Source organism: Sorghum bicolor, chromosome 4 (genome assembly GCF_000003195.3).
Source record: "Sorghum bicolor cultivar BTx623 chromosome 4, Sorghum_bicolor_NCBIv3, whole genome shotgun sequence".
In the NCBI taxonomy this organism is placed as follows: domain Eukaryota; kingdom Viridiplantae; phylum Streptophyta; class Magnoliopsida; order Poales; family Poaceae; genus Sorghum; species Sorghum bicolor.
The window spans coordinates 67,952,134-67,979,933 of NC_012873.2; the positions used below are offsets into that span (position 1 = coordinate 67,952,134).

The 27,800-nt window shown below is 44.6% G+C and overlaps 4 protein-coding genes across 5 annotated transcripts; all 4 read left to right on the plus strand.

Moving 5' to 3' along the window:
• Positions 1,075 to 4,798, plus strand: LOC8055334. The gene is made up of 8 exons (XM_021459629.1): positions 1,075 to 2,623; positions 2,740 to 2,864; positions 2,944 to 3,066; positions 3,208 to 3,852; positions 3,940 to 4,005; positions 4,099 to 4,167; positions 4,253 to 4,687; positions 4,758 to 4,798. Exons 2-8 carry the CDS (start codon positions 2,771 to 2,773, stop codon positions 4,796 to 4,798), a joined length of 1,473 nt encoding a protein of 490 aa, XP_021315304.1. The 5' UTR covers positions 1,075 to 2,623; positions 2,740 to 2,770.
• On the plus strand, positions 4,664 to 8,863 carry LOC110434323. The gene is made up of 2 exons (XM_021458176.1): positions 4,664 to 8,632; positions 8,718 to 8,863. Exon 1 carries the CDS (start codon positions 4,936 to 4,938, stop codon positions 8,611 to 8,613), a length of 3,678 nt encoding a protein of 1,225 aa, XP_021313851.1. The 5' UTR covers positions 4,664 to 4,935; the 3' UTR covers positions 8,614 to 8,632; positions 8,718 to 8,863.
• Positions 11,641 to 16,950, plus strand: LOC8059706 (U-box domain-containing protein 33). Of its 2 annotated transcripts, none has more exons than XM_021458121.1 (7): positions 11,641 to 12,206; positions 12,990 to 13,111; positions 13,311 to 13,432; positions 13,603 to 13,707; positions 14,156 to 14,441; positions 15,002 to 15,142; positions 15,243 to 16,950. In XM_021458121.1, the coding sequence occupies exons 1-7, from the start codon at positions 11,768 to 11,770 to the stop codon at positions 16,758 to 16,760; spliced, it is 2,733 nt and encodes a 910-aa protein (XP_021313796.1). In that variant the 5' UTR covers positions 11,641 to 11,767; the 3' UTR covers positions 16,761 to 16,950. The 2 variants fall into 2 exon arrangements, with proteins under 2 accessions (XP_021313796.1, XP_021313797.1); XM_021458122.1 differs by lacking the exon at positions 11,641 to 12,206 and adding an exon at positions 12,213 to 12,845.
• LOC8059707 (signal peptide peptidase-like 4) lies at positions 17,350 to 27,516 on the plus strand. The gene is made up of 14 exons (XM_002453026.2): positions 17,350 to 17,684; positions 21,861 to 22,019; positions 22,110 to 22,221; positions 23,578 to 23,694; positions 24,095 to 24,246; positions 24,340 to 24,522; positions 24,905 to 24,945; positions 25,082 to 25,238; positions 25,316 to 25,369; positions 25,450 to 25,542; positions 25,650 to 25,792; positions 25,910 to 25,980; positions 26,668 to 26,751; positions 26,862 to 27,516. Exons 1-14 carry the CDS (start codon positions 17,547 to 17,549, stop codon positions 26,999 to 27,001), a joined length of 1,644 nt encoding a protein of 547 aa, XP_002453071.1. The 5' UTR covers positions 17,350 to 17,546; the 3' UTR covers positions 27,002 to 27,516.

Here is a 27,800-nt window from a genome sequence, read left to right on the forward strand (position 1 = left end):
TTTTTGGTCTCAAATTTAGTTTTCAGATTTTATCAACTTGAAACTGAGAACTTAAGTTGCTTTGGTGCTTTTTAGAATATCAATTGCTTTGAGTTTCATATTGCATTGGCCATCAACTTTCAACCCTGCTTAGGAGTTTATTTTCTGAAGCACCAACCTGTGCTTAACTCTTTCTGAAACCACTATGCAGGGAGCGGATAAGTTTGATGAGGTTCAGATGCTCAGAAACTGCTTGTTTACTTAAAATCAGATTTATCTATAGAAAAAACATTGAACTGCTACTCAACTGCCCCAATGTGTTTCCTAATGAGTCGATGAACGATGCATAATCTATAATGAGTGTCCTAATGCCACCATATAGTGGTCTATTCAGAATGTTTCGAGACTTATGTTAGACTGATTGCCATGTAGTATCTAGCGTAAAATCAGTATAAAAGCTCATCTGAAAGATATATGCATTCAGTAATAGGAAGTTACATTTAGCTGGCAGTCTTACGGTAAAAAGAATAAATTGGAAGCCTTGTTGCTTTTGCTGCAACAACGGTCAATTTTCAGGCAGAAAAAGCAGGATAGCAAAAAGCAAGGATTGAGCTGCAACCCACTTGATCAGCCCTGTTGCTACTTTATATAATCCTAGATGTTGGTGAACACCAGAGAAACTACCCCTAGGTGGCTAAATCTGTGCAGTGGTTGCAAATTAGATTTGCCATAATGCTTGGAAATATATGTCTCATCCAGCCTAAGTATGGCACATGCATTGATTTTTAGTAGTGAGCAATGAGTAGTATTGTTTTCAATAAAAGAAGATAACATTGTTTTTTTAGTCAAGAAACATAAAACAATGTGTACTGAACCAATGGATGGAGATTTGTGTGTGTTGCTTTTAGGCTTAGCAGCAAGTTATCTAACCTTATTTTTATTTTTATATATTAGTGCTGACAAAATTTGGTTTATTGCCCTGCCACCAGAAGAGCAGATTTCACCTTGGGTCCTGTGTTCTTCAACATAGCTGCAATCGTCATAGCAACCCTCATCCACTCTCCCGTATCAGGCTCTATACTCTATAAGGTGATCGCACTGCATCTCCTGTTACCCCACCTTACTACCGCTCATTTCCACTGGTTATAGACTTTTTGATTCTCTGTCCAAGCACTCCACTGTTCAATAAACAACAGATAGCTCTATGGCAATTCTGGACAAACCCAAATACATATCATCAGAGCATGGCCATCAACAATTATCTTTTAACATGTCCCTAAATTAAACTAGAAAACTTGAACCCATCTAATGTTTGTCTCTGCAAAAGCCAGTTGTAACTATGATTCATTATCTTCTTGTGTTATTGTCAGCTAGCTACAGTGCATACTCTATTTTTTTGTAATCACCAGTAAGCTCTATAACAGTTCTAGGCTTGCTATTTAGAAATTGCAGGTTTACTACAAAGTAGACTCCCTATTCATGCTAGATGGTTGTTTCCCTAAGGAAGGCAGGCAGAATAACTGATTTTAGGAACAAAGTGTCATGTTGCACGAACTGAATAATAGTGATCTCAATGATTTATCTTTGATTAACTTAGATGTTGCATGAACTGAATAGAAAGCTAAGTTGTCTAGCAACAATTTAGTTGGCAAGTGACAATGCAGTACTATGGTTGCAGATTAACTAATCCTTGTTCTTTCATCATGCTTGAGTGCTTTGGGAAAGAAAACTTAACGAAGGTGATGAAAGGCATAAACCTAACGAAGCTGATGAAAGGCTTTTAGGCTAAAATTTAGAATGCAGAATATAAATTTAATAAGAAGAGCTCTTCCACTAAATATCCACTAAAATTTAGAAGAGCTCTTCACTACTATCTCACTTAACCAATTTGATTTCAGTTTCTAGCTAGGAACTTGCACTACTCTCTATCTCACTGAACTAATTTCAGTGGAGTTTTTACTTCACTGATAGCCTTGTTTCTTTTTTTAATAAAAATATTATCACTGCATATTTCCTGCCTCTTTTAGAACTGTAAATTGGTTCTATCGTCTAACCAACAAGACTTATGTCAGTATAGAACTTTGATATTCAGAGTTCACCTATTCTGAATTGCTGCTACCAAGTGATGGTGCCAGTTTTGCTCAATATAGTTGTAATTTTATGGTTTGCCCCTGCCAGGTTTAGGTCCAAGCTTGGCCACTGTTTGTGATCGTGGCTTTCTGAGCCTGGTTGGGGCGAGAAACTAATTTAGAGGCATCAGAGTATATAATAGTGACTAATGTTTAATATGCTCGCTATTTTTTATTCGGATCTGACCCAACTACAAGTGTACACATGTATTATGATACTAAGCATTTGGTTGTCGGATCCACTATTTTCATGCCACCACTAATGGTTTGCACCTGTTAGTATAAGATACCTATTTCGCAGGTTTGTTCATACACTTCACATGTTAGTCTTTTGGTTCCTGTAGTTACTTTGCTTTAAGACTTCATCAGATAAGAAATATACTTGCATAGCTATCTTTCATATTCTTCAACTAATGGTTGCCGTATTATACAAGTGGTTGAATTGTGGGTACACTCAATGGAAAATAGTGCCTCTCATACACCATTGGGTGACAAGACTAACACTACTAATAGAGGTAACGAAATAGAAGAGGAATTATTATATTCAATTCAGTGTATTGTTTATATTATATAAATGATAATCAATAGTATATGGATGTAATAATGTAGGAAGCGATGTTGCACAACGCAGGAAAGAAAGAGATAAGGCCTGATGGCACACAATGTCGCAAGAGAAAAGGGACGAAAAAAATAAAAAACATCGAGAAGCATATAAAAGAAGAAAGGAGCAACAACTATGTATCAAAACTACCGATGGTTGTATATTATAAATGTTGGTGAATAATAATATAGATACTATTGTTGTTTCTCATATTTGTTGTGTCATAATTGGTAGATGGTCAGGATTCATCAAACAAGGAAAATGTGGATCCTAATAAAACAGATGATTGGTTGCATAGGAATGATTCACTCGATGCAAACAATATTGATGAAATACTTATATCCAATCGGATGGCAGGTAATAAAATTGTTGTTCATATGGAATCAACACCTACATTATTGTGTTGTGTAGCTTTATATACAACGAGAGGATCATTGATGGATATTTTGTGTGTATTGTTTGCCTTCCTACTATCTTAACTCAAACACAACTATGTAGGTGATGGTGATGATGTAGTTACTGCTCGCAGCATAATTAATCAGGAAATGCGATCACAATGCATTGATGCTTCATTTAAGAGAGAGTTAACAAATGAGCAAGTCATGGCTCATCGTGCAAGGTGTAGGATGCAACATGCAAACAAGACACCTGAGCAACGGGACCAAAGGCGAAAGCGACAGAGGCTTTATAATCAAGTTCCATCTCGTAAAGAGGCAATGAAAGTGGCTAAAAAACGCTCCAGGGAGGTGCAAAGACACACTTTAAACAATGAGTCCATCGCAATGGAGAATCCACTCTTTAATCCAACGATGGAGTGGCCCACTGCAAACTCATCTATGCCATCTCATGGGCCCACAGTAAGCCCTAGCGATTGGGCTATCCCAGAATCCACTGCAACACCTATTTGCTTCCCACAAGCTCCTGAGGAGACAAATGAAGATGATGATGGACGCAGTGATATATCGCCTGGTCATATGACACATAGACAAAATATACCATGTGGGCAAAGGCATGCATTGTTAACCCGCCGTAACAATGTGTTTGAGCGCCTCATCGGTCAGAACACGGGAAACTCTAATAATGAGGGTGAAGACAACGTGGAAGAAAATACGCCATTACCTCAGTCAACCGTGACCAACAATGGTAAACAATGAGGCCTTCATATCCATGTTCATTCACATGAAACAAACTTTATTCCTACCTTAACTATGTCCGTTATGTGATTGACAGGAAGCGCTAGATCAAACAATCAAAATGCATCAGCTACACCTGCACAACCATTATTTGATGATACAGGTAATTTGCACTACTTTGAACATTGTGTACAATATTTGCGTTCCTTTAATGTTATGTGAGTTGTAATATCTCATGACATTGTGATAATCTCAGATGATGATGAGGGTGATATATTTGAAGATGATGAGGAAGAGGATGAGGGATACTTGTTTGCTAGGCAAGGTATTTGTACCAAATACCTATTACCTTTTTAGTTATCCGCTCTTTTATCTAACCTTCATTTTTTTTGTTCAAATCATTTTAACAGAAGAATCAGATGACGATGTCCAAAGTGATACTACCGAGGAAGACACGACTTCTAACCTTGAAGGACCTGACCCGTATGAAGTGGTGTATAGTAACATGCCTAGGGAGACACACATGCTAAAACCTGTACCAGATTGCAAACATTGTGGAGTAAAGAGATTTCCAAAAGAACCTCCTGGGTTTTGTTGTCGCAGCGGAAAGGTTGAGCTGCATGCGCCTGTCATACCAAACCAGCTCATGAGGCTTTGGACAAGCTCTGACGCGGATGCTAGGCACTTTCGTAACAATATCAGGTTTTTCAATGGCCACTTCTCTTTCACTTCCCTATATTGTCGCCTCGACAGTGCTACTGCTAACATTAGAAACATCGGCATATATACTTTTCGTGCACATGGCATGATCTATCACAACATAAGGTCATTTGGCAGAGAAGATGGTAAGGAGCCTAGGCATCTTGAGCTTTACTTCTATGATGACGATCCGAGCCTTGAGTACCGGTACCGAAGGTGTCGTGAAGAGCAGTATCAAAAAGATAAAGAAGTTATAGACAGACTGGTGGCCATCCTTCATGATAACCCGTACTCACAACATTTGAGGAGTCTGGGGCACGCTGAACATCTCGAGGACTATCGTCTTACACTTAACCTTGATCAGCGATTGGACCAAAGGACATACAATGTGCCGATGGCTTCAGAGGTGGCTGTTGTTTGGATCGAAGGTAGTGAACTCCTTGGTCAATTTCAGAATAGTGTTGTCCTACATGGGAAAGATAGGAGCAGGCATGGTATCCGATCATACCATGGATGCTATGATGCTCTTTCATACCCACTCTTCTTCCCTAGAGGTGAGCTTGGATGGCATATGGATATCCCAAAGAAAGGTGTTACCATGGAGGATGTCAACACGGCTCGTGCCCTACGTAAGGCTCGTAGTGGTACTGAAGAAGAAGAAACAGGTTTGTTTATCTCCTTGTACTTTTCAGGCATATCAAACCTTTATCACATGAACACTTCTAATATCATAGTTTTGACAGGCTCTCCGGGAAATTTATGTGTTTCTGTGCGTGACTACTACTGCTACAAGTTCCAGATACGGCCAGGAATATTTAATCCCATACTTTATGGCAAGCGTCTTTTCCAACAATTTGCAGTGGACACGTACATCAAAATCGAGAGTTCTCGATTGGATTACATACGCAATCATCAAACGGAGATTAGGGCCGATCTCTACCAAGGATTGGTTGATAGCCTGCATGCTGGTGAGGGTAGATCAGAAGCTGTTGGAAAGCGGACGGTGATGCCTTCATCATTTATCGGAGGCCCGAGGGACATGAGGCGTAGATACATGGATGCCATGGCACTGGTGCGAAGGTTTGGGAAACCAGACATCTTCCTGACTATGACATGCAATCCAAAGTGGGATGAGATCACACGTGAGTTGTATCCTGGACAAACACCACAAGATCGTCCAGACCTTATTGATCGGGTCTTTAGGGCAAAACTGGAAGAGCTTAAGCATAGGTTGTTGAAAAAGGATATCCTTGGAAAGGTTCGTGCACACGTGTATGTTGTGGAGTTCCAAAAAAGGGGTCTACCGCATGCCCACTTTTTGCTAATCATGGACAGACGCTACAAGATCACGTGCCCAGAGCAGTATGACCTTCTCATCTCTGCCGAGCTCCCAAACAAGAAGAAGTATCCAGACTTGTATAAAATGGTTACAAAGCATATGATGCATGGACCTTGTGGCGTACTTAATCGCAATTGCCCGTGCACAAAGGGCCGTGAATCATGCAAGAACCGTTACCCACGACCTTTCTGTGATGCCACATTACAGGGCAAGGATTCATACCCAGTTTATAGACGTCGTGATAATGGTAGAAAAGAAAAAGTTCGCGGGCATGAGCTTGACAATAGATGGGTTGTGCCTTACAATCCATACCTCCTACGTTTGTTCAATTGCCATATCAATGTTGAGGCGTGTGGGAGCATCAAGGCAGTGAAGTATTTGTTTAAGTACATTTACAAGGGTCATGATCGCGCATCTGTGGCTGTGAGAGAGGCTGACAAGGAGGACAATGAAGGAAACATTGATGAGATCAAACAATACAGGGATGCTAGATGGGTAACTCCACCAGAAGCCTTGTGGAGGATATATGGCTTTGATATAAATGATAGGTCCCCTTCGGTATTGTCCTTGCAGCTCCATCTTCCTAACATGCATATGGTGTCATTTCACCAACGCGAGGGTGTTCGACGAGTGCTTAATCGTCCAGGTGTTGAAAGGTCGATGCTTACAGCCTACTTTGAGAAGAACAACACATCTGAACATGCTCGTGGTATATTGTATCGAGACTTTCCTGAGTACTATAAGTGGGACTCACAGGGAAAACAATGGATTAGGAGGGCACAAAAGAATCATTTAAGACAGATTGGAAGAGTTGTATGTGCCAATCCGGCCGAAGGGGAGCGTTACTATCTTAGGGTGCTTCTAAACCACGTGGCTGGTGCTTCCTCATTCACTGATCTAAGGATAGTGTCTGGTGAACTACTACCAACTTTTCGTGAAGCTGCAGAAAGAAGGGGACTCATTGAAGCAGACAACATGCTACACGAGGGCCTTGCTGAAGCTACTCTATGGATGATGCCATATGCACTGCGAAGGCTCTTTGCAACAATCTTGGTTTTCTGTGAGCCGAGTGATGTATTAGAACTATGGGAAAAGCATAAGGAGGCAATGTCAGAGGACTACAGGCGTAATAACCAATCCAGCTTTGCAGTGGAACAGATGGTCCTCATAGATATTCGAAAGTTGTTAGAATCAATGCAGAAGGACATAAAGATGTACCCACTTCCTGATATTGATGACACATATGATCCATCCGGCGATATTCCCAGGGAGATTTTTGAGGAGGCTAACGTTGAGGCAAGCATTGATGATATGGCACTATCAGTGACCCTTAACGAGGAGCAGCGGGCTGCCTACAATGAGATTATGTCTGCTATTAATACCGATCATGGGGGTTTGTTCTTTGTGGATGGACCTGGTGGCACCGGAAAGACTTATCTATATAGGGCCCTACTCGCTACTATACGTAGTCAGAACAAGATTGCTGTGGCAACAGCAACATTTGGTGTTGCTGCGTCAATAATGCCGGGTGGTAGAACCGCCCACTCGCGCTTCAAGATTCCCCTTACCCTCGATGATGGGGCGTTTTGCACCTTCACAAAACAGAGTGGTACCGCCAAGCTACTTAAGACCGCCTCCCTTATTATTTGGGACGAGGTGACGATGATGAAGAGGCAAGGTGTTGAGGCGCTAGACAACAGTCTCCGTGATATCATGGATCGTCCTAACCTACCGTTTGGGGGCAAGACTGTTGTGTTTGGTGGAGATTTTAGGCAGGTTCTCCCAGTTGTTCGAAGAGGGTCTAGGGCACAAATAGTTGGTGCCTCACTACGGATGTCATACCTTTGGAATTCCATGCGACATCTCAAATTGGTGCGAAACATGAGGGCAAAAAGCGATCCATGGTTTGCAGAATACTTTCTACGCATGGGGGGGGGGGGCTCTGAGGAGACTAATTGTAATGGTGAAATCCATCTTCCTGATGATATATGCATACCACAAACTGGGAAAGACGGTGATCTTGATACGTTAATTGACTGCATATTCCCTGCCCTCAATGCCAATATGTCAAACAAGAGCTACATCACCTCACGAGCAATATTATCTGCACGGAACGACTGGGTTGATATGATTAACATGAAGATGATAAGTCGTTTCGAAGGGAATGAGATGGTGTACCATAGCTTTGATAGTGCAGTAGATGATCCACATAACTACTACCCATCTGAGTTTCTTAACACTTTGACCCCCAATGGTCTCCCTCCACATGTGTTAAAGCTCAAGATTGGGTGTCCGGTCATATTGCTAAGGAACATCGACCCTGCAGGTGGACTTTGCAATGGAACCAGGCTGGTGGTTCGAGGGTTCCAAAGAAATATTATCGATGCAGAAATTATGGTTGGAGACCATGCCGGAAAGCGAATTTTCCTACCACGGATTCCGTTATGCCCCTCGGACGATGAGATGTTCCCGTTCCAGTTCAAGAGGAAGCAATTTCCTATTAGACTCAGTTTTGCCATGACGATTAACAAAGCACAAGGGCAAACTCTCCCGAATGTTGGTGTGTATTTGCCTGAACCAGTGTTTTCTCATGGTCAGTTGTATGTTGCGCTATCAAGAGCTACTGCCAGATCGAATATTAGGATCCTTGCTATCCCGCCCAGTGATAAGAATGATAAGAAAAAAAATACAAAAATAAATGGTACATACACAAAAAATATTGTCTACAAATAGGTCCTCACTCTATGAAAAGGTATTATCTGTTTTGTATAACTATTATATTTTCTTACATTTGTGTCCTTTGTTACTAACATTTATCATATTCATTTGCATTTCAGGTAGTAGAAGAAGTTTGTGAATAATAGGAGACAAGTAGTGTATGATGATCTTTTGGACATGTTACTGATTAGATGTACTCGTTATATTATAATATGTTTTCAATAACTTTATGTGAATTTATGTTTATATTTAATTCATAACGTGATGATTATTATTTCTAACATGTTTCTTTTCTTCTATGATTAATATTTAGCTTTATGACAAATTTTTAATGAATAGATGAGATTTTACATATGTTCTACACGTGTAGCTATTCATCATAAGATTCTATATATACCCGTAGCAACGCACGGGCACTTAACTAGTAGATGTAAAAGGAAGAACAACCATAGCTCATGAGCATTGTGTCGGTTATGCCTAAAAAAGGAAGAGATGTAAACTATGCAAGGATAGGCCATGACCATCGCATCAAACAGTGATTATATGTAATCATCACGGCACCAGCCCATTCCCTCAAATTAAAATGTAATAAGACAAAAAGCATGTACTCATCACTGCAGGTGACCAAGATCCAAACAATAAACTAAAAATCATAAGGGATGCATAGTAACAAATCAAACAAATATCATTAACATGGTCACGTGCTCAGATGTATGACACAATAACTGCTTGCTCTCTAGATCCAATCAAACCGAGCAGGCCACACCCTATAGAATGCCAAAACAATTGTAGTATTAACCATATAGATTGGTAAAAGGAAAGGGGAAGAAAAGATTCACCCCTCCAAATCTCACATCCTGTGAGAATTCTTGGAAGGGAGCAATGTCATCACACTTGGAGGGGATGAGGAATAAATTAAAGAAAGCGCCTGAGATTGCCGGAACTGCAACAAACCATGGCAAAAGACAAGGACAACCAGTTAGGGTTTCGTCGAACACAGGCAAACAAATCATCTGCACATAGATCACTGTCCATAGGGAAGGGGAGGCAGCCTCTGTGAGCACTGGGAGAGGGAGATCCTGAGGTAAGAAGAGAGGGAGGAAGGGACCAAATCGAGAGGAGGGCACGGCGGAGGAACAACGGAGTAGTAGGGACCAGGCCACGTCGATGGGGAGGGAGGGGCACCCACTGGCGACGCCGGCTACCGCCACACCATGCTGGGGGGAGGCGAATGCAGCCATCAGGGCCAACATAGGGCCCACGGCTATGGCCGGCGGCAGCCACCTAGCGAGAGTTGCCATGGAGGAGGAAGATGGTCACCGCTGCGCCGAGGGCCGGCCGCCGCCGTGGCGAGGGCCAGGAACCAAAGCCGTCGCCCTCCTGCGTTGGGAGAACCCAGGAGAGAGGGAGAGGGGAAGCGGAGAGGATGGATAGGGAGGCGGCAGAGATGTTTGGAGAAGGGAGTTTCCTTTTTTTGTTGACCACCGTGGATAGACCAACCGAGCTCTGCGTGTAAATTTTTTCCCCTGTCGTACAGGACACGTGGGCTAGCCGGTTTGCTGCCGAGCTTAGGCGTCTTAATAAGAGTAAATGAGGATGGCTGGGGGTAGCACGACAGGGATCTGTGACACAATGGTGGGATCACGTGATAGGGTGTGCGCGACGCCGATGGCGAGCTCATCCACCGCGTTGTGGCAGCTGAGCATGCAAACAAGTGTTTGATGAAATGAGAGAGAGAGGGGTAACCTTACCAAAATAGAGAAGAGGTAACTCTATGCAATATACAAACCAAATAACCACACAACCAATGCTGCCTCATTTGATAGGGCTTCTCTAGCGGCTTCAGGAGCCGTTTTCTACGAAACATAGTAAAATAAAATGCCTCCACCAATGAAGCTCCTAAAAACATGCTCTCACGGAGTTTGGGTGCGAAGGAGTCAAAAACAGTGGTTTCTCCTGGCTTCACCTCATCTTACGTGACGTTCCGTGAGAGCACATTTTAAGGAAGTAGTTGTTTTGCCAAACGATTTACCAAAATGGCTCCAACTCTACTGATAGAGCTGTCCATGGAGCTCAAACCTCTAAAAACAGCTTCACTAGTGAAGTGGAGCATACAAAATAGGGTCTCAGGCTTACACAAAAGCATGCAACCATATATTCCTATGTTGGCTTGGTGGAATGAACCAGGTTTAGCCTAACGAGGCTTCAATCCTAACCAGGGTAGAAATAAGTTAGGGAACTAACCACACCCTATGTCTATATTGCATATATGTCTTGTCTAGCTAGAAATTATTTGTCACACGGAGACAAATATACTTAGGCCTTGTTTACTTCCACTCCAAAACCCAAAATTTTTCAAGATTTCCCGTCACATTGAATCTTTAAACGTATGCATGAAGTATTAAATATAGACAAAAATGAAAACTAATTGCACAGTTTGGTCGAAATTTACGAGACGAATCTTTTGAGCCTAGTTAGTCCATGGTTGGACAATAATTATCACAAACAAACGAAAATGCTACAGTGTCGCGAAATTCTTCCCTTCATGAACTAAACACGGCCTTAGATAAATTTTCTCTTAGAATTTATTTAGATTTATTTATATCCATCTCGATTCATATATGTTAAATTATATTAGAATAAAAGTTTAAATTAATTTTTATCATGGCATTGCTAGCCAATTTTTTTAGAAAGTATGGACGGCTCCTGAAACGACTCCTGGAATAGCCCGTTTCCAAACAAATGAACAGAGATACTGACTGCATGGAGATGGAGCAGTAGATATAAATAAAAAATAATTATTTTATATGTATTTTGTGAGATAATTGTTTTTAAATCTACTTAATCTATAATTAGATACTGGTTACTATAGTACTTAAAATTTTTTGCTTTTCGTGAACTAAGCAAGGTGTAAAATCGGAGAAGAGGAGCCAGAAAAGAGAGGGGCAGACGGATGGTCTATGGAAATGAGACACTAGCAGCCTCCAGCAGTACTATAGTACTACTAGTACTACTGTTGGAGAGAGAGAGAGGGGGGGGCAAAAAGGTTCCAGGAATATCCGGCCCCGCGAGTCAGCCAGCGCCGGGGCGGCGTCTCTCCTACACATACCATTTTCCATTTCGATATCCATCCGTTCCGCGCGAGCCATTGAAACTCACTCTCGATCGAATGGTACGCCCTGGGAGCAGAGCGGAGTCGGCCGCCTCGCCGTCGCCGACGACAGTACGTGTACGTACACCCTGCTCCGCTGAACCATCGCCACTGCCTGTGCCAACACCAATACCAGGGCAGGCCCGGGCCGCTGCTGCTGCTCCCGCCGGCGACGAGCGGAGCCGGAGGCAGCCGCAGCTGGAACAAGGAGGAGGAGGAGGAGGACGCCACCAGAATCAGAATCAGGAGACGGAGGAGGAGCACGCGCAGGCGGTGTACTGCGCCGTGGGGATTGGGATTGGGATTGGGACCGGCAGCGCCAGCCAGAACCAGGCGCAGGCGGCCGAGGAATGGAAGGCCAACCTGCGCTGGGTGCTCGCCGCCCTCGCCCCCCGCCGGAGCAGCAGGCGCCTCGTGCTCGCGCACCTGCGCCGCCCCACCTCCCGGATCAACATCAGTGCGTGTCCTTTCTCCTCCTCTGCCTCTGCTAGCTGCTTTGTGCTTTCTTTCCATCTATCTCTCTCTGCCTGCATTTTTTTTCTCTCCCGCTACCCCCTTCTCTCTCTCTCTCTCCCATGGCAGGATTTTCAAGTGTGAATGTGTGTTCGATCGTGTGTTCTTTAATTTCTCCTCAACAATAATCGTCCATAAAAAAGATTGTTCTCGCGGTAATTCACAACTCAGTATTGCGTTCCCAAGATTGCAAGAATATATATAATCCTCCATAAAGAAGACTGTATTTCGTAGAGACCACATCGCTCTTATTAAGTTAAGAAGAATAATATGTATGGCTACTCAAATTGCTGTCCCCGTCCTGGAAACTGAAGACGTTCCAAAAATAGTCTAATTCGATCAAACCAAGATCTCAGACACGAGTGTCCTTAAACGATCTTAAGCAAATGCAAGCCCCCTGCCGCCGATTACCGATGCCAGTTTGGCTCCTCGAGTTTCAGAGGGGCATTCATCTTTATCATATTCCATTTCTTGGACGACATGGCCAACCAACATGTATTGTTCGTAATATAGAAACTCATGAGTTCTTTCAGCTAACTATTTGAACTCCGATCCTTCACGTTAATACTGCCTGTTATGCAAGGTTAGTTGTCACTGTGTCCCTGCATCTACAGTCTACGTACGCTTATTCTTGTCTTGTCTTGTGTTGTGTGTTTACAAATCTTATTAAACAATTCTTTTCAAAAAGAAAAATATATAATCATTTTGGGCCCATGGATTACTGCAGTGGGGGCGTGGGTCCCAGTGAGCCAGCTTGCAGAGGAGGAGGTGGCTGCGTACAGGCAGCTGGAGGAAGAGAGGATCGCCAAAGTCCTAGACGACCTCTTGGCAATTTGCCAAAGTCAAAAGGTTGAAAACCTGCTCCCTTTCCAGATCTCTCTGTTTTTTTTCCTTTCTTGTCATCTACTTCTACACCAATAATGCCCAACCTGTCAATGTCGATATGAGCCTTTTCAGCAGCCTCTAGGTCCCGCAGTGTTCAGATGATAATAGCCTCACCGGCTCAATGGCGTCTCAATTTTCTGACGAGTTTCAGAAACTTCCGTAGGTGAATGCGAGCAAGATCATCATCGCGAGCGACGATATCGCCAGGGGTCTCGTGCAGTTGGTTGACGACCATGGGGTCACCGAGCTCGTCATGGGCGCTGCGTCTGATCGGGCGTACGGCAGGTATATATGACAATTGTTCAGACTTCAGGCACACTGACATGGTGGTTCAGCTCTTGTGTGCCGTAGGTTTTGTCGTTCCTTCATCCTTGTTCTTGCTTGATCAATGTTGATTAGCATGGTAACGAATACTCTTATCTGTCTGTCTTGATGCAACATGATCGTGATGCTAGGAAGATGCGGGCGCCAAGGTCTAAGAAGGCGCTAACGGTGCAGCAGAAGGCGAATCCCTCTTGCAGGATCTGGTTCGTCTGCAGGGGAAATCTTATCTGCACCAGGTATGCATTCTGCATTCATCGAGAAGATGCTAGCTACCGAAGTCTGTCCTTGCCATCTTCCTGACTACTTCCGAATTAAACAACGTATATTCGTACGTTGCTTTGCATGGAATTAGCTAGTGTACAAGTGTTAGAACCTGTGGTAGCTTTCACAATAACTGAACAGGTGTTAGATTGATTGTTTGTGTCCTATCTGTCTAGAAATTTGACGTTCTTCGGTCAAGGAGCGAGCTTTGGTTCATTTCATTCACAATCATGAGTAACTAAACGAGGCCAACCAAACTAGTAGCATGACTTTACTCATTTTATTCGAATGCGACATAGTTTTGCCTTCTTTTTTTTTAGAAAAATTGTGATATAGTTTCCCTGTAAAAATAGCTTGCAAAGTAGTAGTAGAAGTAATGAATTATTTCCTGTTTTCGATCTACCTCTCTGGCAACTGGTACAGGGACGCTAGCGAGGGACAAGCTCATAGAGCTGAATCGTCCACAGCTAGCACAAGCCCCAGGACAAGCACTTCTGACTGCTCGAGATCGAAATCCTCGCCATGCCTGCACAGCGAGACATTCAGCACACAAGAAACAGACGATCCATCAGCTGAACAGACTCATGGAAGGGACCTCAACATAGAGGATTCAAATAATCAAGCAACCACCATTGCTGGATCCTCAGCAGCTGTGCATTTGCTACAAGAGATTCAAGAGGACCGGGAAATGCCCGCATCGGACGGTTTGGTACATGCCAACTTCTGATTTTTATTATGAAATAAGTATCGGAGTAAATTGATGTCCTTATGAAAAGTGAAGAAACTAAGATCAAAATTTTAGGTTATCAGATACATTGTAGTGTTTAGAAGTACCTCACATTCTAACTTCTTCAGAGTTCAGACACAGGATAATCCAGACACTAAACAGTGTGCAGTCCAAGCTGGCTTCCAAAGGAATCTGAAAATTGCATTGTCTAGTATATGCATTTGGTTTAAAAGCTTCCATTTCAAAAAAAAAGCATTTGGTTTGAAAAATACTGTATATATAGATTTACCATGTGCATTTAGGGGGTGTTTGGCATGGCTCCTCCTGAGGAGCCGGAGCCATTTTGGCTTCTCTGAAACGGCTCTGGCTCCTCTGCTCTTCACTGAAAAATGACTTCTCCAGGAAAACATTTGGCATGGCTTTGGAGGAGCCTTGCCAAACAGACTCTTAGACTGTCCTGCACTTGACCTATCCAGCCACTGTGTCTGTCAGGAACATGTTTTTTTTCGGATGATGAACACTTCATCATTCTGGTTTGCCAGGATGCTGGTGAGATGGATGATGCCTTGTATGAGAAGCTGAAGCATGCGCTCATGGAAGCTGAGAACCTGAAGCAAGAGGCGTACGAAGAGACTCGCCGGCGTCAGATGGCCGAGCGCGGGCTCGCTGAAGCGTCCAGGATGGTCATGACAAAACTTCGCCACTTCCTGTCAAAATTCATGTCGATGACCATATGCATGTATGTATGTATGTAGCTGATGACTATGTATGTGATGGATGTAGGCCGACGAAGCAGAGAGATCGTATCAGAGAGAGGCTAGGCATCGGAAGGAGGTGGAGGAGATGGTGGCGAGAGAGCGCGCGGCCATGGAGCAGGACAAGCGAGAGCTCGACGGCATCCTGGATCAGATACGGAAGGTCGACGACCGGAGCGCCGAGCTGGAGCTCCAGATCACGACCTCGGAGCACACGATGAACGACTTGGAGGCCAGGCTGTCGGAATCGTACAACCTCCTCGACACACTCCGGCACGGACATCATCCTTGCAATGCGTCGGAGTCCGCGTCCAGAGAGGAGGGCGGCGGCGAGCAGAGAGTGAGCTTCTTGCACCTGGGTTACTCGGAGCTGGACGAGGCCACCAAGCATTTCGACGAGTCTGTCAGGATCGACGGCGGCGGCGGCAGCAGGGGCAAAGTGTACAGAGGGGAGCTGCGCAACATGTCCGTCGCCGTGAAGGTGGTGGACCGCGACGTGGCCGTGGACGAGGCCCGTTTCGCCCGTGCGGTGGAAGGCATCGCCCGAGCGAGACACCCGAACGTGGTGACGCTCGTGGGCGCGTGCCCGGCGGCGCGCGCTGTCGTGTACGAGCTGGTGCCGGGCGGGAGTCTGGAGGAGCGCCTGGGTCCGGGACCGGGAGGCGGGAACGGGAACGGGAACGGGAGTGGCTCGGCGCCGCCGTCGCTGCCGTGGCATGCGCGGTGCGGCGTCGCGTACGGGGCGTGCTCCGCGCTGGCGTTCCTGCACTCCACGCTGCCGCGGGCGACGGTGCACGGCGACGTGAGGCCGGCGAACATCCTGGTGGTGGAGGACGACGCGCGGCGCGGGTGGTCGTGCAAGCTGGCCGGCCTCGGCGAGCGCGGGCTCGTGGAGGAGCGAGCGCGCCCCGGCGGCGCCGGCCCGGCGGCGCGGGCGTACGCGGACCCGCGGTACCTCGCTGCGACGGGGGAGCTGATCCTGACCCCGCACTGCGACGTGTACGCGCTGGGCGTGGTCCTCCTCCGGCTGGTGACCGGGAGGCCGGCGTTCCTGGCGAGGAAGGCGGCGCGGGAGGCCGCGGGCGGCAGGGCGTCGTGGCAGGAGGTGGCGGCGGGAGGGTGGCCGACGGAGCGCGCCAGGGAGGTGGCTCTGCTCGGGCTGAGATGCTGCGGCGTGGACGTGGAGGCGGAGCGGAGGCCGCGGCTCCCCGCCGCGGTGCTGCTGGAGGAGGCCCGCGGCGTGCTGGAGGCCGCGATGAGCTCCGCGCCGAGCAGGTCGCCGTCGTCGCTGTCCCTGTCGGACGGCGCCCCGTCCTACTTCCTCTGCCCGATACTCAAGGAGGTGATGAGGGACCCGCAGATCGCCGGCGACGGGTTCACGTACGAGGCGGAGGCCATCGGGGAGTGGCTGTGCGGCGGACACGACACGTCGCCGATGACCAACCTGAAGCTCCCCACGCGGAAGCTGGTCCCCAACCACGCGCTCCGCTCCGCCATCCACGAGTGGCGCCACCGCCAGCTCCGTGCCCACCATCGCCTGTACTGATCCGGTGCAAAATTTTAATAGCCTCTTTTGTGTGTGTGTGTGTGTGTGTTTTGTTTTGATTTGTTTTTGGCAAATGTTCTCTGATTGCCTGAGTGATCAATCGTCTTTGCAACGTGCACTGTACAGCCACGGAAAATGTGCGAGAAACGATTTTTTCTCCTGAATTCCATTTGACAGTTCTTTCAGCTCACACAAAAGGTAACGATTTCTCTTCATTTTTCAACTAACCGTGGTTTGGCGCAGCCGAACACTGTTGCTTCCTGTGACGTGGCCCTGTTTCTAGAAACTTTTCTTACCATTACATCAAATATTTGAACTATGCGTAATATTAAACATAAATAAGACGAATCTTTTAAATCTAATAATTAGTTTATAATTAAATATTAATTACTATAATTATAAATATATTATAGTCATCAGAAACTTTTATTTTCGCGAACAAACAAGAAATATTGGATCGCCGCCCTAAGCAGCTGACGGTGACGGCAAGACGATCGAAGAAGAAACGTCTGACCGGTGGGCCCTCCAGCCATAACCAACGGGCGGGCAGTAGCGCAGCGCAGCCGCCGATAAGACGACCATTCGTTGTTTCCGCGCCGAGAAAGAGAAAAACGAAGAGGGGCCAACAACAACGAAAGCGGAGGAAAAAGCGAGGGAGCCAGCAGCCTACTCTTTCTTCTCAAAACAAGGGAGATACTACTCCTCCGCCTCCAGTCCACACGCAGCAGATCGGCGTCGAAATCCATCGCCTCGCCTCGCCTCCTCCGCGGCGTCGGCGTGGTGCTTATGGCCCGCAGGGCACTAGAGCCCGCGGCGGTTCTGCTCGTTCTGGCGGCGCTCGCGGCCGTGGCGGCCGGAGGGGACATCAGGCACCAGGACGACGACGCGCCCAAGATCCCCGGGTGCTCCAACGACTTCGTGCTGGTATGGGGTGCCTCCCGTCTCTCACCTCGCGCGCGGCGCAGTTGATTTTAGTCCAGTCCAGCTGGTGGTTCGATGCTAGCGAGGGTTTGGGGACTAAACTAGGGATTTAACTCGTGGACTTGGGGAGTTTGCAATCTCTCCTCGGGTGCCTGTACCGTCGCTTGATTTTTTTTTTTTGGTGCGTGGATTGGCTTGGGTGTTCAGCCACACGTCATTTGCTTGGACCGGAAGAAGCGCGATTTGGTCGCCGTACGGTCTCGCGTACAGGAGGGTCGGCTATGGAGCCTGTAGTGCTTCATTAGATATGCTGTTAATTATACGGAGGATTGTCCTTGCCTTCATGCACTCCATTAGACATATGATGGCATTTACGACTTTGGAGTTTGAGAATGCTGGCAATTGATTGATCGGAAAAAAAAAACATGCTGCCAATTGGGGATTATAGTTCTTACATTAGCTTGTTCGGCAGCTGGTTTTTGCAGCCGCTGCAGCTGCTATGCCTCTCACAAAATCACTGTGCAAACACTTGTCAACTTAATCGAACTTGCCTAAGGTGAAGTGTGGCTAGCAACTAAACAGCCTCTTTGATTCATTGTCATTTTTTTCCCTTTTTTTGTTTCTGCCCCATAGCCACTATGATTGCTTCATGTAAGCATCTCCACCAGTTTGCCAAATTCCACTTGGCAAATCTTGTGGTTTGGCAAGTTGCTAAAACAAATGGCAAGTGAAATAATTTTGTATCTCCAACAGTTTGCGCTTGATAAAATAGAAAAGAAGGTCCACATCACACCATGTTTTTCTCCTACAGATTGGCTGTTCCGGCCAGAGATATGTACACGTACAAAAGATTAGTGCAAACAAATTCATATATAACACAGGAAATATTATCCATGTCTTTCTGTGTGTCATTTGCTGCAAGAACAGAAGTTGCCGGCCGCGGGTGGGCACCCATCCTGTTCGTCAGGCGTTGCATCGTAGTCGTGGCTACAAGCAGCTAGAAGAGGTGGAGTACACGCTGGCCGGACTGCAAACCTGCAAGGTGGTACTGGTACAGGCACCTGTCCTGTTGCATCATGAGTGAACGACGAGACAGCCCAGCACACCGGTCTTGTCCAATAAAAAAAAGCTGCCGCGCGGCCTCACCACGCTTCCGCGAACCGGATGGCAAGTCGAACAGGGCACGCAAATATGCTCGTGGACAGAGGATATTTGCCAAGTTGCTAAAAGATAGCAAGTGATTTGGCAAACTGTTGGAGCATCAAATTTCTAGTTTTGCCAAAAAAATAAGGATAGCAAGTGCAAATGGCAAATTGTTGGAGATGCTCAGTATGCAGGACAACTTTTCTTGGAGAATTGCTCCGGTACTCCTCTTTATAAGAATAGCACACATCTCAAAGCAGTCCATTTATAAATTGAACATTTTTTAATTATAATATCCATCTAAGTCCCGCATGGGCCTGGCCCTTCAAAGCCTAGCCCGTGCCCAGCCCGAAGCCCCAAACCCTGTGCGTATGTTAACCGGACCGGTTAACCTTGTGTTCTGAGCTTTCCCCGCGCCTGCCTTCCATTCCGCGTGAGGACATTTGCCGGGGCCGTTCCCCGCTAGCTGCTGCCCGCATGGAAGTCCACCGCCTTTGATGGACGTTCACTACTGGCTGTTACTGTGATGAATGTCTGTGAGGGCGGTCATCACAACGGTTGCGTCCAGGCGCTGCTGGCACCACCATATGGCCGCCACACCTCCCATCCTTGGTGGCAACGAAAAGGTGGACTAAGCCTGGGCATTCGGGTTACCCGATTTTTTCGGATCGGGTAGTTCGGCTAATTCAAAATTCGGATAATGAAAATTGTTACCCGGTATTAGTCCCGAAAAAACACTACCCGCAATTTCGGGTACCCGATAATTCGGGTTCGGGTATTCCCGACTTACCCGAATTTTCAAAAAACAATACACTATGCAAAATTTCAATAACAATTTATATATAATTTCAGTAGCAATTTGTATAGAATTTCAATAGCATTTTGTAGAGAATAATATATTACTATCACTTGTTCAAACAAAGAGAATTATGTTCTAATAAATTGATAAGTTCTAATATTTAACTAATAACACATGATAAATACAAAGATATAGACAAATATTTGGGTAATTCGGGTACCGGGGATACTACCCGAATTACACAAACTAATTTCGGGTAATCAAAATTGCTATCCGAATTTAGAATCGGGTACCTCGGGTTCGGGTAATTCGGGTCTAGGTCCGGGTAATTCGGGTACGGGTAATTTGCCCAGGCTTAAGGTGGACGTTGGAGAGAGTCCACGATGATTGCGCTCCATGGCAGGCCGTTCTCAGAAAAGAGGAAAACACCTGCTGGCCGCCCTTATACAAAGAAGGGCTGTCATTAGAGTATTGCCATATGGGTTGAAAGAAAATCACCAGCATTACGTGTTTTCTTCTATCGAGAGATTTTTTAGATACAAACACATACACCATTCTGTTTATGAGAAGCTTCTGCTGACAATAAAGTGGTTTCCATAGAATGACTTAGTTTTCACCCTGGGCACTTTTTACCCGAAAACCGAACCGAACCGAAATTGCGGTTTATTCGGTTTTCGGGTGCGGGTTCGGTTATGGTTTTTGTGGTATTCGGTGTTCGGCCTCGGCTTCGGTTTTATACTGAAACCGAACCGAATAACCGAATAAACCGAAACACCCTCTTTCACTCCTTCATCGCGGGTTATTTACTGTTTCAATAATGAAGAACTTTTGAAACTATGTTTGCTGCCTTGTTGATTTGTGTACTGTGAGAATGTGAGATACTGAGATGCACTACTTTTAAGTTTTCATGTTAAGATATTGTTTTAATATGTTGTTGCTTGCAATCTGCTGTTGTTTGAATATGTTGATGCCATTATGTTCGGTTATTGTGGTTAAAAACCGAAAACCAAATTTACAAACCGTAACTTATCGGTGCTTATTTGTTGGAAACCGAAATATTTTTAACCGAACCGAACCGAATTTGCGGTTATAACCGAACGCCCAGGGTGACTTAGTTTTTTTTCCTCTGCTGAATGCACCTAGTATGTCTTGACTCTTGGGGCTTGTAAATTTTGTGGTACCAAACATACACATCATGGATATTTTTTTTGAATGAAGCAACATTATAGCATAATAGCAATATCATAACATATGCCTAATTTTTTTTAAAAAAATTATGTGCCTAATTAATGACTAATTCATTACTTTGTGGTGCTCTTCATGTAACTTTGCTAGGCCGATGGCTGCATTTTGCAGTAACAAAATTTGCAAACCTGTGCTTTCAGACAAAATTTATAGCAAAACCATTGTTTAATAGAGGATTCAGAACGGAGCATTAGATTTAGAGCATAGACAAATCATAGAAGGCTGCTGTACACAATGTATTCTAGGAGTTCCTGAGTTTCTCAAGCTATCAGAACAAACAAAGTAAATCAGTCTAAGACACATCCAGAAACTCTGCAAGTGGATACATGTTGCACAGATGTGCCATGGTTTGATGTATAATCTGCGGATCTCCTCACACAAAACAGAAGTACAGAACGGCACCAAACAAAGGGCATCATAGATGGAGATGAGATCGACTTGTGCTGGAGAGTCCGTGCATGGAACTTGTCTGCCGTGGAAACTCATCTCTCCGCTCCGCTCCGAGATGGACGTGCGGCAGCACCGGAAGGGGATCGGGATATGGAGGATATTGACAGGCGGACTGGATTTGGGCTGGACACGATCTGCGCCGGAAGGGCCCAACAGAACCAAATGAATAAAACTGAGATATGTGCAATTTATTAGGTGGTTTGCTTTGAGATATGTGCAATTTTTCGAAAAGAGGAGTACCGGAGCAGGTCTCTCTTGTAGCAATCTAATTTGTTTTCATTGCTAGATGTCAGTGCTCCATCTGGTTCAGTATTCCCACATCTGAGGGTCATTATGTCTACCTAGCTAATGTGGTTCTCAGGGCCCATTACGTTTTCCCGACTTAAGGTGGTTGGTACTTCGTTGATGACTAAGTAATCAGCTAGCCACAAGTCATGCACGTTACACTTGAAGTTCAGTTGGTATTGTCACTTAGGTTTGAATATCTAAAAATACTGGTGAATGTTTGGAACAATCACATGTTGGCCCTGTTCTGTTGTCAGGTAAAAGTGCGGACCTGGATCAACCAAAAAGATAAAATTGAGTTTGTTGGTGTTGGTGCTCGATTTGGCCCCAAGATAGAGTCAAAGGAAAAGCAATCCAACTGGACAAACTTGCTGTTACCAGACACTTCTGATTGCTGCACCCCTCCAAAAGAGAAGGTTGACTTTCTGGAAATAATAATTTAGCTTTCTGTCTTTCTTTTACTGTTCTAACCATTGCTACCTAGTGATTTCTTATTCCTTTGTTAGGTTGCTGGAGATATTTTGTTAGTAGAGAGAGGAAACTGTACGTTCACTACAAAGGCTAGGGTTGCTGAATCTGCTGGTGCTTCTGCGATTATAATCATCAATGATAAGCAGGGTATGCATTGTATATGAAATCCGTCATGGCTTTTTCTAAAGTTGTACCTACAATTCTCTCCCCGTATGGGTTATGGCCTGTGTTGGAGTACCTTGTAAGCAGCTGATGAGGTTAGGGGTGGGATTGGGATCACCTCAGTGATTTGGTAGTGCCAAGCATATGCCTTCTTTGACCGCTGGAAGTTTTTTATTACTCTTGTCAGCCCCAGGCATTCGTAAGGCGTCGAGGCAAGGTGTGACCCCCCCCCCCCCCCCCTCCCTCCTGACAGCACCGCGCTTGTGAGGTGAGGCGACACCATACTGTCTAGAAGAAGAAAAATGACAGCAGAGGAGGATGGAAGAAAAAAGGAAAGGAAAAAGGCAATAAGGGGAAGGACAAAGGAGACTGGCCCAGCCCACCAAAGCAACCCATATCCTCCCATCCCATAGCATATTAGGCAGCCAGCCCCCCAGGCCATATCCCTCCTCTCCCGTAGGAGCACCACAATTCCAGCTCCCATACCAACCCTGCTTTCCTCGTTCTGCCAGCTATGTGCCTCTCCATCTCCATGTCACTTCCTTGGACCTAAAATGTATCACTGTCACCACTCCCTTTCTTTATCAGCCACCGCCATCAGTGACCAGAGGAATGTTTGCTCTCGCTACCAATGCTGGAGTTGCCAGGGATGTGTTGGCTGCTGCTGCTTGGTCTCCTGTTCTTCTTCCCTTCCTCTCCCCTCCTTTTCTCACTGGTTCTGCCAAGGTGATGTGGACACCCAGGAGGCCAGGACCTCATGAGCACTTTGTCACCTAGGTGACAACTTAAGAACACTGCTTTTTAATGTTTATCCCTCTTTTCTTTGAGGTCTGCAGTTATCTTTTGTAAGATTAATCCATATTCAGATTCAAGCATCTGTATTTTCATTCCCTGCTTTGAGTTACATGATACCGTCTTTACTGCAACCTCTGATTTTGATGTGGGAAGCACTCCCTTGTACACACTTCCAAACTGACCTACACCTATTGAATGCTTGGAAGTAAAGCCTTTGGTGGCATGAAATAAATCCTTGTAAGTGAACATGTAGACCTATTAAAAATTCTTTATTTTATAAGTTGTGATAACTTTTTTTGAGATTTCTTTGGTCCTTTTACTTCTGATCGGCTCATCTCTCAGCCTAAACCTAAATCATTGGGGCCTTTGCAGACACAACTTGTAATTTTGTTTGATTTGCTAGTTTTATCCATGTCAAGGACACTTGTTATTTATGATGTATGTAAACTCATATAACATGTTAATGTATATGGATGAGCACTTCTGTGGGTTTGTCTTCTGAGTTCTAACATAGGATGTGAACACATATCGTGCATCCACTTGCAGAGTTATACAAGATGGTATGTGAGACCAATGAAACAAATTTAGATATCGGCATACCCGCTGTTCTTCTGCCAAAAGATGCAGGCTCTTCTTTAGAAAGGTCTCTCTCAAGTGGTGAAGGTAAATTGTTTGTCTTCAGTTCCATGCTTTGTGTCATCCCTGTGAATACATGGGTGCCTATGTTTGTTTAACTTTTCATTTTTTTTGGGTAACTTGAGAATTGGAAGGTTATTTTACAAGATACTCCTTCCGTCCTGTAATACAGGGCATTCTAGCATTCAAAAATTATCCTCAAACATAATGCATTCTAGAGAACAAAAACCAATTTTCATTAAATACTTTCCATCTATTAACCATTCACCATCAATCATGTTGATGATAGCGTCTGATTAGGAAATAAAATGAGCATAAATGTGTCTTTTATGTACTCTCTTAATTTGTCCTAAAATTCCTAGAATGCACTGTGTATTACAGGACAGAGGGAGTAGCTAACAGGCTACGTTTTTCTTTTTTTTGTCAGTCTTAGTGGAGTTGTACTCTCCAGATCGTCCTCTGGTTGATACTGCAGAGGTGTTTCTATGGCTTATGGCAGTTGGTACCATTCTTTGTGCATCATACTGGTCAGCATGGAGCGCCCGAGAAGCTGATATTGAACAAGAGAAGCTTCTGAAGGTTCTAACTTCTAAACCCCAAATCTTGTTTGATTTCTTATTGCTAGTTTTGCAAACTTGAGAAGTGGGACTGACAGGTACAATACTTGTATAGGATGGTCATGAAGTACCACCAAACTTTGAGGCTGGAGGTTCTAGTGGTATGGTAGAAATCAACATGGTATCGGCAATATTGTTTGTGGTGATTGCATCATGCTTCTTGATAACACTCTACAAGAAGATGTCTCATTGGTTTGTGGAGCTTCTGGTGGTTATCTTTTGCATAGGTGGTGTAGAGGTGTGTACCATTTCATTTTTCTTTCTGGCATTGCATCTGTCTGAACTTTGCTTCTGTGCTTCCAAAAACTAAATCACCCAAATGGCCAAATCCCGATGTGCTTTGATAACATGCTTTCACTTTTGAGAGAACACCGAGGCACTTTCATCTTTATCTGTAATTCATTGTTTTTGGACATGTAAGAATTCCGCAAATTGACCAAACAACTTTATGTTAGTTTTGGAATGACCAAGTGTCCAAGTGTGATGGTGTGTGGGTGTATCAATGTCTCGATGAGATAACAATATGAATGAATTATTATTGCTTCGGCTGATTGTTACTCATAATAGTGTATTGCCTTCCATTTCTTGAGCTCCTGTGATGTTTTTTCCTCTTCGTGAAGGGTCTGCAAACATGCTTGGTGGGTTTACTGTCGATGTCAAGGTATGCTCTGTAAATTTTGTTATTTTTTCTGACTCAAGATGAATATTAGACATTTCTTAGCTCCCTTTTATATCAGGTTTTACAGCTATGTGTATTTTTCTTACTGTTACTGAGTAGAAGTCATGGGATCTTTCAGGTGGTTTAAACCTGCTGCAGGATCGTTTGTGAAAGTGCCATTTTTTGGAGCTGTTTCATACCTTACATTGGCAGTTTGTCCGTTTTGCATAGTATTTGCTGTTCTGTGGGGTGTTTACCGTCGGTTGTCCTTTGCTTGGATTGGGCAAGATATTCTTGTGAGTGTCGTTTTATTTTCAATGCCTTTTGTTGAGATTAATCTGCAATCACTAATATCTTGTTTGGTGGCCTTTAGGGTATTACCTTGATCGTTACAGTCATCCAAATTGTTAGAATACCTAACCTCAAGGTGATTATTCCTCTTAGTGTATGCTTTCCATTCAGTTAAGCGATTGGTACTGACACCTGTTATTACCTGTTAACTGTCAGGTGGGTTCAGCCCTCCTGAGTTGTGCCTTCTTATATGACATCTTCTGGGTTTTTATCTCCAAGATGATATTCCATGAAAGTGTGATGATTGTGGTATGTATGAATGACTATTGTGATGTTTGCTATGCTGTCTGCCAGACATCTAGTTTCTTCTTCTATGGTTTGCTAGATATCTAGCTATGCATGTGGTCTGCTCGCAGGTTGCACGTGGTGATAAGACTGATGAGGATGGTGTACCCATGCTGTTAAAGATTCCTCGGATGTTTGATCCATGGGGCGGATACAGCATCATAGGCTTTGGTGATATCCTTCTTCCTGGGCTGTTGGTTGCTTTTGCATTAAGGTGATGCTAATTTCAGAAGTTGAGGCTGGATAATAGTAATCAACTTTCTTCAGATTTACTATAATAAGTACTTATCTGTCATTAGTTATGACATACCTTTTATCCCTCTCTCTTTAGGTATGATTGGGCTGCCAAGAAGACCTTGCAATCTGGCTACTTTTTGTGGTCAATGGTGGCATATGGTTCCGGTAATATATCAGTACTTCCCTTTCAGATTTTAAGTTCATCTTGAATTGAAAAGCCATGTCAGATGGATGGATGAATGCAAGCAATGCTGATAGAGGTGTTTCTGAGTGATGCATTTTGTGTACAAGCACCTGAAACTGCTATGCTTGATAGCACATTTCTTCGTTTGACCTTTTTGGCACATGGTTGCATCTTAACAATCTATGTCTTGCAAATAGGATCACACAATTCCCCGCTGCTCACAGTTGCTGGTTACCGCACCTTCTACTTTCTGAATTTTGTGTTAACATAAGTGCTATCTAACTCCAATGGCTTCCTGTGCATAAATGAATGCTGGAAGAAAGAAAAAGTTTGTCTTGCATCATTGCAATATGTTCTGTTGAATGTTGATGCGTCGGATACATACACCTACATCATATTACCAAACCCACCTTGATTTGACTTAGAGTTCAGTTGTGTGAATTTGATATCATGAATCAACAATGGTATGGAGGAAATTGTGCACATGCCTTTGACCATGTGTGGTGTAGAATATTGGCTTCTGTTTTGTGTGGACTCATTAAAATGACTATATCCCATATGTGGTTATGAATGTTAGCCAAAGTCTTGCGCGCATATTGTCTTTGATGCCGTTTCACCACCATATTGTCCTTGACTTATATACCGTGCTGTTGTTGCCCTTCTTATAGGTCTCCTAATTACATACGTCGCCTTGAACCTTATGGATGGCCATGGCCAGCCTGCTCTCCTTTACATTGTGCCTTTCACGATTGGTAAGTGATGCCCTGCCCCCTGATCAATGTAGAAGTGTATTTCATGCCATGTCTTCTGGATAGGCTCATTTTTGTTTTGTTTTAACAAATTACCCAATTTATATATGCAGGCACCTTCCTAGCACTAGGCATGAAGAGAGGTGAGCTCAGAAACCTGTGGACGAAAGGGCAGCCAGAGAGAGTGTGCACGCACATGCACACACACCCATCCCCGAAGGACTCGCCTGTTGCAGTCAGCTCGACGTCGTAAACAAGGCTGATTAACCTTACTTGATGTGGACTGGCCCTGGAGAACCCTCGTGTAAAAGAAGTTCCACAAATAATAGAGTGTGCCACGTAATGGGAGGAGTCTGCTAGTGATTTGTAATGAACCCTACATGTACATAGGAGAACTCTAGACCCGCCCCCCTGATCGTGATCCTCGTACGTTGTACAGTAGGTGGTGTATAGTATTAGTATGTAGTATAGTTTATGAGTGATGAGATGTGCTGCTATGACAGTGTATAAAAATGCGGGAAGGCAGGAGCTGGGTTATTTCCCAGCACTGCATCGTCTGGTCTCCTAGTAGTAGTAGTTTTATTTGTGTGGACATGTTACATGATCTTACAAGGCTGGGACACGTGGCAAGAGGCTGCTGGTTTTGTCGGTGAGATGATGTGACAGTCATTTGTCTCTCGTGACCAGTTACTTAGCTTGTTATTACTAGTATTATGTACCTGTATCTGTATGCATATTATTAAATAATATGCACGAGACATGCAGTAACTTTTTTTCCCCTAATCTAACGAATGATTAGATGAATAGCTAGCCAAACTGGAGTGCGGCTGCCTTTACATGATTTCCAGAGTTGTTTTTGGTGCAGTATCGCAGCCAGGTGGGGTCGGGGGTGGCGCGGTGTGCGGCCAGCGATGAAGCAGCGGCTGCCGTCCGTCCCACTCCCACGCCATCGCTGTCCACGCCCTCCTCTTCTTCCTTGCTCTACTCTAGTCCTGGTTTGTTTTGGTCGGCTTCCTTCACTTGGTCGGCTTCCTTCACTTGTTGGTTAGTGC

What these genes read in the sequence shown, in the direction of transcription:
- LOC8055334 (XM_021459629.1), top strand. Translation starts at nt 2,771, where the DNA reads ATGTCGCAAGAGAAAAGGGACGAAAAAAATAAAAAACATCGAGAAGCA. An exon ending in ATGTATCAAAACTACCGATG is followed by an intron (nt 2,865 to 2,943) that starts GTTGTATATTAT and finishes CATAATTGGTAG; the next exon opens with ATGGTCAGGATTCATCAAAC. An exon ending in GTCAACCGTGACCAACAATG is followed by an intron (nt 3,853 to 3,939) that starts GTAAACAATGAG and finishes TGTGATTGACAG; the next exon opens with GAAGCGCTAGATCAAACAAT.
- LOC110434323 (XM_021458176.1), top strand. Translation starts at nt 4,936, where the DNA reads ATGGCTTCAGAGGTGGCTGTTGTTTGGATCGAAGGTAGTGAACTCCTT.
- LOC8059706 (XM_021458121.1), top strand. Translation starts at nt 11,768, where the DNA reads ATGGTACGCCCTGGGAGCAGAGCGGAGTCGGCCGCCTCGCCGTCGCCG. An exon ending in CAATTTGCCAAAGTCAAAAG is followed by an intron (nt 13,112 to 13,310) that starts GTTGAAAACCTG and finishes AAACTTCCGTAG; the next exon opens with GTGAATGCGAGCAAGATCAT. An exon ending in TCTGATCGGGCGTACGGCAG is followed by an intron (nt 13,433 to 13,602) that starts GTATATATGACA and finishes TCGTGATGCTAG; the next exon opens with GAAGATGCGGGCGCCAAGGT.
- LOC8059707 (XM_002453026.2), top strand. Translation starts at nt 17,547, where the DNA reads ATGGCCCGCAGGGCACTAGAGCCCGCGGCGGTTCTGCTCGTTCTGGCG. An exon ending in TTAGAATACCTAACCTCAAG is followed by an intron (nt 25,370 to 25,449) that starts GTGATTATTCCT and finishes GTTAACTGTCAG; the next exon opens with GTGGGTTCAGCCCTCCTGAG. An exon ending in TTGGTTGCTTTTGCATTAAG is followed by an intron (nt 25,793 to 25,909) that starts GTGATGCTAATT and finishes CTCTCTCTTTAG; the next exon opens with GTATGATTGGGCTGCCAAGA.